We start from the raw sequence: 11,437 nt of genomic DNA on the forward strand, positions 1-11,437 counted from the left end.
GAGCACGTCTTTTCGGCGTTGCACGGATCATTGAGGCGGTCACCTAGCAGCTATCTTCTGAGGAGGTGGGTGAAGGCCTCTTCTTCAGGCCTCTCTTATCTCAGATATCGGAGGACGTAGCAACGTCCATGGGTCAACTCCCCGACAGAAGCGCTGGCTCTTCCCACACCTGCATTCTATGTGAAGATGAACTGACAGGAGATAAAACTGAGGCCTAACTGCAATAAAATGAAACTAGTCCCTTAGCACCCTGTCTCCAAACGCCGCCAACCCCGATCCTAATCCGCGCTTTTTTTTGGTTGTGTATATGCATTGTCAGTCAATCAGCCGTTAAGACTACCTTTCTGGTGTTGAGAAATTTCGTAACCGGGTATTCGGAAAATTGACAAACGTGAAATGGGAAGGCTTCCATATGAGTACAGCCGTGCTTCCAGCCAAGGTAAAGACCTCTTGGATATAAGAGCAAGCGAGCATGGTAAAGGCCTGATCGACCTAATGATGCTTCTTTGCTGTGCTGAACCCCTCAGGGGGGGTCACGTGAGCTCAGTAATGTCTTTTGAGTATTTCTAGGTTGCAAGGTTTCGCTCGCGACTAGTGTGGCAAAAGTTTCGCGGCCCTTCTTTCTTGAGCGTCTAGTATTTGGCAGAAGTAGGCGTGGTGGGCGGTCAAATTGAGCGACCCAGGCTCGGTCTCGAACCTCTTGGCACGAGCATCATGCGCTAGCGCAATGCACAACAGCCAGCATGTCGGAGCGAGCATTTGCCCGGAGTAGTTAGTATTGTCCAACGCTATGGACCCGAAAGGCGCGGCAAGGACTATCAGTATGGCCGCGACGATGGCGCAAACAAGGCGTTGCTTTCCTCGATCATGCTCTCAATCTGCTCTGGCCCATGAGTTTGAAGGCTTTCCAGAAGCTCGAATTGTTGTGCTTGGTTCAGCCCTACACCGGACCTTTCCATACTCCATGAAGGCTGCTCATTCCCCAGGTAATCGCTGTACAAAGCTCCAACAGCTGTTGCAAGCGGCGCTCCCGAGAAATCTTCTACAGAGTTCTGGTATCGCTGATGTGGAATTTGCTGGCCGTATGCATCTGGAGTTTGAGAGGTTGTGAAAGAAGGCGACCATGTCGGTAAATCCGGGAAAGACACTGGTACCGGATTATATTGCATTTGCTGGTCAAATCCGGGACTTGATATGTTGGTCATGCTACTTGGTGAGCTCATGTCGGCCGTCATTGGTATAGAGTTTGTTGGCGTAGACTGCGTCGACTGAAGATGCTGCGGTGATTGATAGATTGGGAAGCCCGTTTGATTCTGGTCATTGTTCATATTGAAGTCGAGTTTGGTTTGGGGAGAGATGTAGCCGAAAGGCGCGTCGGGGCGCTCTGGGGGAGTCGATAGTGACCCGGAAGATACTGTTGCTGGACTCATTGTTCGAGATCTGGTGCTGCCGTCGTCTCTTATACTCGGAGATGCAGCTGAAGCACTGTCGGACGGAGATGTGGCAGATATCGGAACGTCTCCCTTCTTTTCGTACACCTTGAGGCAGGCCTCAATGAGGTTTTGATAGAGGACTCTGGCAGAAGCGACACCAGGCCATCGCTCTGAAGCCAAGTCGATAGCATCCAATGCAACTTTAAGATGGCGTTCCACATCCTCTCGAGAGTGCATACGACGGACTTCGGCGTATGAGAGCGACCATAGCATGGTGTTGATGGCCATGAAAATGGACTGAGTGAAGATCCAAGTAAGTTCAACGCTTCTCGTCTCAATCTGCTTGCGTTGCATGTAAATGTTGTATTCACAAGCATCGTAGCATTGAGTTGCAGCCCGAACAGAGGGGCGGGATACTTGTGGCGAGGGGCGGAACAGGAAGACAATCATCGTATTGTAACGGCCAACAAACCTGTATCACGGCGAAGATCGTTAGCATATCATGTGTGCAACCACAGTCAGCGCGAGATACGCACCAGACTTTGTTGAGACCGGATCCACCATCAACCTCGGGGCTCGTGTCTCTCCAAGCAATCAGTTTCGCTTCCATCTGCTGAAACCAAGGGTCCTGATCATCTTTCGGCTCCGGTCTCTTTTTCTGATACAATTTTCTCCGAATCTCCAATTGCAACAGCCTCATCCGGAAGAAGTGGATGGCAATCCATTTTTTGAGGCAAGGCTGAGCAGGTGCGATGCCAGAAGGCTGGATATAGTGATCTTCGACCATGGAGAAGAACTGGAGGTCAAAATGCTCTTGGCGCGTCGCCATAATTGCCGGACGGCCCAAGCTATGTGCCAAGCCAAGGTCCATGGTCAAGATACACCAGAAAACACGCCGTCTCATGTCCACCTCGAGAGGGTCGGCTAGCTTTCCTCCTTTCCCTAGTACGACGGTCTTTTCCTCGTTCAACCCAAGCGCCTCGGCCAATCTCACGGCTAGGCCCACGATGTAGTATACAGCGGTACGGGTAGGTGTGGTCAGAGAGTAGCCGGCAATGAGGCAGAAGCATTGGATTGTGCCCAAGTCCATTGGTTTGACCGCATCTTCAAGGTAGCGCAAGGCTGCGAGATAATATGCATCGGCTAAACCAGCATACTGGGTGTCCATTTTCTGCAAGCTGATGGCAATGACCATGCGTACCATGAAGTTCTGATAGGAGTTGGCGGCATTATTGTAAACGGCTTCGACGTCTTGTAAGAAGGACGGCTCGTGGACGATGGGGTACATGGGCTGGACTGCAAGCACACACTGTCAGACGCGGCACGTACAGGCCCATGGGAAGACTCGCCTTTGAGATAGAAGAGCTGGACGAGCAGATTTGTCAGGTCGCGGGTTGGCAACTCCTCGGCAGCGACATCGCTCACGAGCGGGTAGACTTTGGACGTGGGCTTGGCATCCTCTTGACGGAAACGCTCCTTGACGAAGCGGGCGTGCGAGTCGGGGACGATGTCAGAAATGCTCTTGGAATCGGTGAACTGCTTGGCCAGCTGCATGACCAGCTTCACGATGGCAATGCCGCTCGACGGGCCGAGGAAGCGGTTCTCGTCGCTCTCGTGGATGCGCACGGCGGCAGCGCCGCGCACGACGTCCTCGGCATCAGGCTCGTAGTCATCCTTCTCCAGCTCCTCCAACTGGCGCTCGAGATCGCGGACCTTGTGCTGCAGATGGACGACGTAGTTGCGGGGGATCTTTGCGTTCTTGGCAGGGTCGAAGTACTCGCAATGGGCGTTGTTGCGCTCGCAGGGTCCGCAGCGGGGCAGGCCGGGGTCGCATCTTGTTTTCCTCTGGCAGCACTCAGTCAGCAGGGTGGCGACAGCGGCGAGAGTGGGAGCGTACGGTGCGGCAGCGCACACAGGCCGTCAGCGTGTGGGCGATGCGGGGCCCCGAGTGCGCGTCGCCGGCGGCGCGCTTGCCTGGCGGGGCGGAGGAGGGGTGCGCGGCGGCGTGGGCGGCTTCCATGGTCTACGATGGGGCGGGCCTCGAGACTGGGAGAGAGGACAGGCCGCACGGGGCCATGGCGGAGGTCGAGCAGTCGCGGGCGGCACTTGGGACTGGGCTGGGACGAGCCTCGCAGGGCAGGCGGGATCGTCAAGCCGCAGGGCCGGGCGCCAGGCTCGCGAGCAGGCACGCCGGGCTGGGCTGCACTACGGCTCCGGTGATAGGCTCCCGTCCGCGTCGCCTAGAACCGCATCATCACCTCTCGGCGGCCCGACTGCCCCCAAACTGCTCCCACGACCTGCCCGACCTGCCCGACCTGCTGCCTGCGGTGCCGTTTGCGCACGTCCGCGTAACCCGCCCACGTTGTGATACCCCACGCCGCCCGACACCCCGCCCGCATCAAGACCCCAGGTGAGCCGCCGCGCCTGTGCGCCGCCTCGCCCACGCACGTCCGCGCATTGATTGACATGTTTCCAGACGACACCGCGCCAGACAGCGCTCTGATGGTGCTTGAGACGCCGCTGCTGCGCGTCAGCCGGCCCGTCGCCGCCTGCTCGAGATGCCGCAGCGCCAAGGTCAAGTGTGATGGCAAGCTCCCCGCCTGCACCGCCTGCGAAAAGGCCAACCGCGCTGCCGAGTGCTCCAGCACCAACGACCAGTTCGCCCGCGGCAAGGAGCGCAGCTATGTTGCCACGCTGGAGGCCCGCGTCGAGAAGCTGGAGAAGCGCCTGCAGGAAGCCCGCTCGCGCCGCCACTCGTCCGTGACCATGACCGATCCTGATGTCCACCACACTCCCCGTCCCGCGCCCTCGCCCGAGGCCTCCAAGGCCACGGACAAGGCCGCTCGCCGCAAGGAGGAGGCCGACATCAACGACCTCGTCTCTGACTTTGGGCTGCTGTAAGCCTACTTCCCGCTCGCTTGTAACCGCCCGCTGAGCCCCTCCAGGTCAGTCAACGCCACAGCCCGCGATTTCTACGGATTTACTTCCGCCATGTCCTACGCTCGCCTCATTCTGTCTGCCTCGTCCAAGGAGCCCTTGCCCTCGGGAATGGCCAAAAGCCTTCCCCCACGATATGCCATCACCCCCCAGATCCAGCATTACCTCAACACCATGTTCGTGCTCCTGCCCATCCTGGACGAGACCAGCTTCTATGGCTCCGTCGACGCCGTTTACCAGCCCGACCAGCGTACCGCCTCTCCCATCGATATCTGGACGCTCCGCATGGTCCTTGCCATTTCGTCCATCAGTTACTCGGAGCAACGCGGAGATGTGCATTACAGTGATGCTATAGGTCACGTCAACGCAGCTCTCGAGCATGCAGAGGCTGTGCTCCGGCCGGGCTCTGTTGCGAGCATACAGGCCATGTTGCTCCTGGCACAGTACTCGATGCTCGATCCGCATCACTTCGACAGTTGGACCTTGGTTGGCGCTGCGTCCCGGGCAATGGTTGACCTCGGGATGCACGTGGATCCCTCAAAGAGCGCCTCGATGAGTAAGCCCAAACTTGAGCTTCGAAGGCGCGTATATCATTGTTTGTATGCCATCGACAGGTTAGCATCCCTCTGTCTCTTGTCTTAGCTGGGAGGCTAATGGTGTGCCCTCAGGGAAACTTCATTGGTTCAAACCAGGTCCTTTTCGTTCTCCGATGACTCGGCCAACGTCGCACTTCCGTTCTCTGGCAGCGGGTCTTCTGCCTTGAAGACGGCTTCGTTGAACCAATGGGGTCAGTCATTTGAATCAGCCCTTGATCTTTTCCGTTTACGCCAGATACAGTCAGCCTGGTACACTGATCTCTTCCAGTCGGAACGTGACGCTTGGGCAGACCCTTACCCTCGTCTGTGGAAGATTTACAATTCGATGGCGTCCTGGTTCACGAAACTTTCGCAGAAGATCTCGCCAGCCTCCCGTACCTATTTCGAGCTCGAGCTTCTTTACAGCTACGTCTACATACTCTCGCCAAGTCCACGCTGCCCCAGGATTGGCGACTATGCTCAACGGCTTATCGTCGAGCATTGCGCCACGTATTCATCAAGGCTGCTAGCAGTGTTGTCCGAGGAATCGAATGAGAAGATGCCCGTCACGTTCTATGACGCTATGAGAGCGTACATGACTGGTCGCCAGTTTGTGGATGTGCTCTCGAGGAACCAGGAGTCACTTTTGGAGGGCCCACGTCCGATAGCATCACGAGCAACGTCTACATCAACGACCGACGATTACCTAGATCCTATGTCAAGCGGTAGTGACACATTACCGCCACCATTCCCGGAAGCGAGAGGCGGAAATAATGAGAACCAGGTGGTTAAAGCCATAAATACCATCAACAACTTCTCGGCTATCCTAGCGCGCCTAGGAAACCGCTTTGGTTACATCAATTGGCGCGACCGGTTCCAGCAGGATGCGGCGGCTCTATTGACCCAACTTTACGTTCGATCACAGCAACAGAAACAAGATATGAACAACGGGTATGGGATGTGGAATGCCACAGGCAGCCCTGAAACAGACTCAGTGTCCGGATCGTCACCAGCAACGTACTTTGACGGGTCGACAGCAGGAGGTTCGCAGTCGTATGGATATTCCGACGGTAACAGCTACCAACAGCTTAGCCCCGGATGGCCAGCATCCAGCGGAGCGTCGAATCGGAGGATCTATCAGCTTGGGCAGGCGACGTCTGCAAACTTGGCTGCGAGCACAACGGTAGCAATGGCTGACGATATGGGTCTAAATACTGCGTGGGAGACATTACCAGGAGGAAGCATGAACGCCCGGTTTTCATGAGCTATGAATACATGTAGCGCTGGGTGGATTTTTTGTGCGTGCGAATAAAGCATTTGAATGGGCGTGTGGTAGTGGTTTCTAGGTGCTGGCGGCATTTTAGAGCTGTTTTTACCTCTGTAGTTCCCATGGGCTATTATTACAACAGGCGTTTGGACTTGGGCGTTCAGATCGGCGGAGCATGCATGACTCGGCATCCGGCGCGGGCCCTACATAGCTCCCGCTGCCGCAGGAACAAGCTCCACATCTCCACAACAGCTCCAGTCTCATCCACTGCGAACCATGACGCCTTGAACAGACGCGCTTGTCCTCCCTCTCTCACCCGTCGACCATGCACTTGCCCATCAGATGTCTGCGCCTCATCTTGCTGGCAGTCGCAGCGCTGCCCAGCGTGCACGCCGCTTCCGACAAGAAAGGCGGCCAGCACGCGCTGAAGGCATCCATCGACAATGCCAAAGCCCGTGAGGCTTGCCCTGATTACACTGCCTACGCAAGGCACCGTCAGTATGTGTCGCCCATACCAGAAGATGCCAGCTTTCGCTAACTCTTGCTGTACTACAGCCCGCCCTACAGCGAAGGTCCGATGGAACTCCCCTACCAGCGCCCGGCCGCCGTGTGTCGCACATTCGAATCCCCGCTTGTTGAGGAAATCATAGATGAGCTTAAGCAAAGGATGGTGGACAAAGACCTGGCTCGAATCTTCGAGAATGCCTTTCCGAACACGTTGGACACAACGGTACGCTGGCACGTTGAAGGGGACAAGACGATAATGCCAAACATGCGCGCGCCATGGCAAGGCGCCCAAAGTTTCATCGTTACTGGAGACATCAATGCCGAATGGCTACGAGACTCGACCAATCAACTTGCCCAGTACCAGAAATTGGCTAAGAAGGACAAGGCTATCGAAAGTCTAATCTTGGGCGCCATCAACACCCAGGCTGAGTTTGTTATCGGATCCCCGTATTGCAATGCTTTTCAGCCACCCCCTCCGAGTAAGCTCTCGCCCTCGAATAATGGCATGGATGATGTCGTTCATCCAGTCTACGAACCATCCTTTGTCTTCGAGTGCAAGTACGAGTTGGACTCGTTGGCACATTTCCTCTCGCTCGCCAACCAATTCCACAGCCATACCGGATCTACTGAATTTGTGAACACACGCTGGTATACCGCACTCAATACGCTCCTGGATGTTCTCGATCAACAATCAAAGCCAACTTTCGATAAGAACGGCGACTTTAGGAAGAATGAGTATACCTTCAAGCGTCATACCGACGCTGGAACCGAGACGCTCAACCTTGGCGGAATTGGCAACCCTCTCAATGCTGGCACCGGCTTGGTACGCAGTGCATTCCGGCCGAGCGACGACGCGACCATTCTCGGCTATCTCATCCCTGCAAATGCTATGATGGCCGTCGAGTTGAAACGCTGTGCAAAGATGCTCGAGAAAGTTGGTGGTGCGAAGGCTATCGAGTATTCGAAGAAAGTCATGTTGTACAGTGAAGCAATCGAGGCGGGTGTGTGGGAACACGGCGTTGTCCACCACAAGAAGTACGGTGATGTTTTTGCATTTGAAGTCGACGGCTTCGGTTCCTCAATCTTGATGGACGATGCGAACCTTCCATCGCTCTTGGCGCTTCCTCTACTCGGCTTTGTCGATGCAAAGGACCAGACATATCAAAACACCAGGAAAATGATCTTGGAGAAGCAGGGGAATCCCTATTACCTCAAAGGCAAAGCTTTCGAGGGCATTGGCGGTCCACATATCGGTCTTCAGAATGCCTGGCCTATGAGCTTATTGGTTCAAGCCATGACTTCTGATGACGATGAAGAGATCACGGAGGCCATTAACTATGTAAAGGCGGCTAGCAAGCTTGGCTTGGTGCACGAAAGCGTCGATGTCAATTATCTGAAGAGCTACACCAGTGAGTCTCTTCGTCATCGAGATGTAATGACGCCGTGGAAACTAATTTGGTACCAGGGCCTTGGTTTGCTTGGGCAAACTCCGTCTTCGCACAAACAATCCTCGACTTGGCAGAACGCAAGCCTCACCTCCTCTTCGGGCACGGTTCCAAACCTTACAAGATCGCATGAGGGAATTCATCAGAACGTGAAAATGTGGATTGATGAATAGGAACATAAAAAAATGCTTTGCGTATGTGCTATGGACACCGCTGCCAACTTGAAGATGCAAGAACAGCCTAACATCACGGGGCTCAAATATCCAATTAAGACACCACCGGATCACAATGCTTGCGCGAATGTCCGGTTGTTGCTCGATTATTCCACAGTGGGACGAAGGATCCATGGTAGATTGTATTTTACCATTCGAAAGCGTGTTTCGTAAGATACTTACCCGGGAAGTTGGGTTGAGAGAATTCTCACGCTACTTGTACGTCCAGATACTGATTACCCATAGAACCTGGCTATGGCTGCAAGGATGAGTCAAGAAGCATATTGTCCTTGCAATCCTCTGTGATTACTACAATGCATCCTAGCTGAATGTTTTGGTGGTGAGATGGAGGGGAAGCACCGAATCTCGTGCATACTCCTCGATGAACATCGGAGCACCCTCTCTTTAGAAACGGAGTTGTAGTCTTAAAATTCCTCAAAAAAATGAGTAGTCGTACGGGCATCGTATTCCTCTAGGTGACCAGCATTGCCTGAGGCGCCGCCCCACAGCCCGAGTGATTTCCAGGCGCACACCCCTTTCAAGATACGAGCATCTTACGAAGATAGTGATAAGATTGCTCTCGACTCGAGTACCCGCAAATGACGTATCTCTGCAGGTCAGTTCCTGGTTGCAGGGGCCGGGAGCGCTAAACCTTACCACAAGCACGGGTCCGCTGCCGTTCGATGAAGCTGCAGCAAGTCGCGCCTGCCTTGTTGCCTCACAGTATAGTACACCACCAAGCCAGACTCAACACCATCGTCGCCCGCATGGCTTAGTGGTACAGCGTCGCACTCGTATGTCTCCATGCAATGCGAAGATCCCTAGTTCGATTCTGGGTGTGGGCAATGATTTTTTGCCTCCGTTTTGTTCTCCCCGAACGGGTGGGCAAGTGGCCTGAAAGACTGATCGTTCATATATACATCCATTACGGTATTCGTATAACTACATGAATATCTACGTGTAGAAGTGCCAGTCGTCTCCGTAGAGGAAGACCTCACGGCCGTCAATTTTTGACTCCATCCTCGCGCCGTTGTACTGGTTAAACTCCTGGGGTCCCTCTGCGCTGATGAGGTAGCCCATCTCGCAAGATGTGAAAGCCACCTTCGGCTGCTTGCTGTAGAAGCTGTCGTACTCGGCATTCAGAGCATCGGTAAGCGACTGGACATTCCCGCTGGGATGAAGCTCTGCCCAGGGTTTCGTGCATGCGATTCCCTTGCAGGACTTCAACACCATCATGAGCGCATCAAGACGGGAGATGACCTGCCCCAGCGAACGCCCGGCCAGCTGGTAGTTGGAGCTGGCGGTAGCATTGGAAGCCAGGTTGTAAATTTGGCCAGGGTCGGTCTAATGATACGTTAGAGACTGAATTTCTGGAGGGTTGAACAAGCGTCGAACCTTCACGTCGTAGAACTCTGCTTCGTTCGTGCACCACACACTGTAGTAGATGCTGTAATCATCTCCAACCAGCCTGAGGCCCTTGTAGGTGTTGTTGTAAATGTTCCGGGAACCGACGGGGTTGAAATAGATTCCCTCGATCAAGGCCTTCATTTGGTCAGCTGGTGCAATGCAGTTTCAGCTTCACAGCACATACCCTTCCCCAGTACTCAATGGCGGCGTGCTCATATGTTCCATTTTCGGCCTTCTCAGCCGTAAGAGGGATGACTTTGCCATCGAGCTGCTTAGGAGCTCCCGCAAGCTCGAGAATCGTAGGGGCAATATCGGTATGGCTGGTGACGGCCTCGATGGTGGCGCCCTTGGCAATGCCGGGGCCACGGATGGCGAGGGGAATGTGGATATCCGTGTCTGGCCACTCCTGTGTTAGCCTTGTACTCCACGGAAATGGCAAAAGAACATACCAAACCCGCACTCCTTTCCAGGCGTCATCCTGTGTTGCGAGATGTGGAAGCCGTTGTCGGTGCTGAAGATGATGTATGTGTCGTCCAGGACGCCGGCATCATCCAGCTTCTCCACGAACGCCTCAATCATCTCGTCAACGGCTTGAAGAGCCCTCAGCCTAGACCTTTGGAACTCATCGTTGTACTCGATAACCGAGGCGTTGAGAGGAGCAAGGTTCTTGATCCAGCTGACACCGCCTTCAACCTTGGCATTGAAGCTGGTATCTCTTGGGATCGTGTAGTTCTTGAAAAGGTGGGCATGGCGAGGGGCATACTGGGCAAAGTCAAAGTACGTCGAGTTTGTTGCCGGGTCCGTGGTCGTCGTCGAGTGCGGTGCAATGGGGGCAGCAACGACGAACCAGGGGCGTTCGTGGGAAAGAGCCTCATCCAAGAAGCCAAGAATCTTGTCTTTGATGACGTCGGTAGAGTAGTTTCCGGCATAGCTGACAGGCTCTTCTCCGTTCCTGGTCATGACTGCATCGTAGTACTTGTAAGTGTACGGATCGAGCAAGAAGTCGGAGCCGTTGAATCCCTTGGCAAAGGTCTCGTTGTAGTTGGTGACGGTGTGGCCATTCCAAAGCTTGCCGGAGTAGTAGGTGTTGTATCCAGCGTCTTGCATCCAGATAGGCAGGTAGTTGTCGTTCCAGCCCTCGGAAATGACCTTTTGGAAGCCGCCTTTGGCGGTGTCAGAATTCAATTACAGTGGAGTTGGGCCGCAAGATCATACCATAAGGCGGAGAGACGTCCGTGACTAATTCATGTCAGTTGAGAGCTGCTTTTGTGAAAAATATGCTCGTCCCTTACCGTTGGTGTTATGAGCAGCATGTCCAGTCCATAGGTTTGCGCGGGACGGACAGCAGATGGCCACAGTGCAGAAGTGCTTTGCAAATGTTGTGCCCTGTTCTATAATGTGTTTCTAAAAGCAAGCCGAGGTCAGCCCGGCGATAAAAGAGAGGTCTGGAGGTGCAATTACCTGGAGAAGAGGCATGTACTCCACCGAGTTCATGTGCAAATCCTGATCGTCAGTCAAGACAAATAGGATATTTGGCTGCTTGGCAGACGCAAGAGCGCCGCCAAGGAGAAGTCCCAGAGTTGACAGCTTCATGGCAATTGCTAGGGGCCCGAAGTAAGCAGGAACAGTCCTGGTTAGCAATTCATCAGATTCA

The 11,437-nt window shown here is 54.4% G+C and overlaps 4 protein-coding genes across 4 annotated transcripts; 2 read left to right on the plus strand and 2 right to left on the minus strand.

Annotated features, from left to right (window-relative positions):
* Positions 1-818: 818 nt before the first annotated feature.
* On the minus strand, positions 819-3,453 carry LTHEOB_1440 (Fungal specific transcription factor; the record flags this gene model as incomplete). Its single annotated transcript, XM_035510142.1, has 5 exons — positions 819-1,905; positions 1,970-2,589; positions 2,635-2,724; positions 2,763-3,278; positions 3,331-3,453. The coding sequence occupies 5 exons, from the start codon at positions 3,451-3,453 to the stop codon at positions 819-821; spliced, it is 2,436 nt and encodes an 811-aa protein (XP_035365950.1).
* Positions 3,454-3,899: 446 nt separating this feature from the next.
* LTHEOB_1441 (Zn 2cys6 cluster transcripitional activator) lies at positions 3,900-6,209 on the plus strand (the record flags this gene model as incomplete). The annotated part of the gene is made up of 5 exons (XM_035510143.1): positions 3,900-4,330; positions 4,379-4,984; positions 5,039-5,157; positions 5,257-5,896; positions 6,023-6,209. The coding sequence occupies 5 exons, from the start codon at positions 3,900-3,902 to the stop codon at positions 6,207-6,209; spliced, it is 1,983 nt and encodes a 660-aa protein (XP_035365951.1).
* A 328-nt stretch (positions 6,210-6,537) lies between these two features.
* Positions 6,538-8,297, plus strand: LTHEOB_1442 (Glycoside hydrolase family 125 protein; the record flags this gene model as incomplete). The annotated part of the gene is made up of 6 exons (XM_035510144.1): positions 6,538-6,710; positions 6,768-7,198; positions 7,247-7,720; positions 7,781-7,960; positions 8,012-8,128; positions 8,185-8,297. 6 exons carry the CDS (start codon positions 6,538-6,540, stop codon positions 8,295-8,297), a joined length of 1,488 nt encoding a protein of 495 aa, XP_035365952.1.
* Positions 8,298-9,330: 1,033 nt separating this feature from the next.
* LTHEOB_1443 (Arylsulfatase precursor protein) lies at positions 9,331-11,376 on the minus strand (the record flags this gene model as incomplete). Its single annotated transcript, XM_035510145.1, has 7 exons — positions 9,331-9,720; positions 9,772-9,918; positions 9,968-10,179; positions 10,233-10,946; positions 10,999-11,022; positions 11,076-11,169; positions 11,245-11,376. 7 exons carry the CDS (start codon positions 11,374-11,376, stop codon positions 9,331-9,333), a joined length of 1,713 nt encoding a protein of 570 aa, XP_035365953.1.
* Positions 11,377-11,437: the final 61 nt, after the last annotated feature.

The sequence above is a fragment of the Lasiodiplodia theobromae genome (genome assembly GCF_012971845.1).
Source record: "Lasiodiplodia theobromae strain AM2As chromosome Unknown scaffold_4, whole genome shotgun sequence".
Lineage (NCBI taxonomy): Eukaryota > Fungi > Ascomycota > Dothideomycetes > Botryosphaeriales > Botryosphaeriaceae > Lasiodiplodia > Lasiodiplodia theobromae.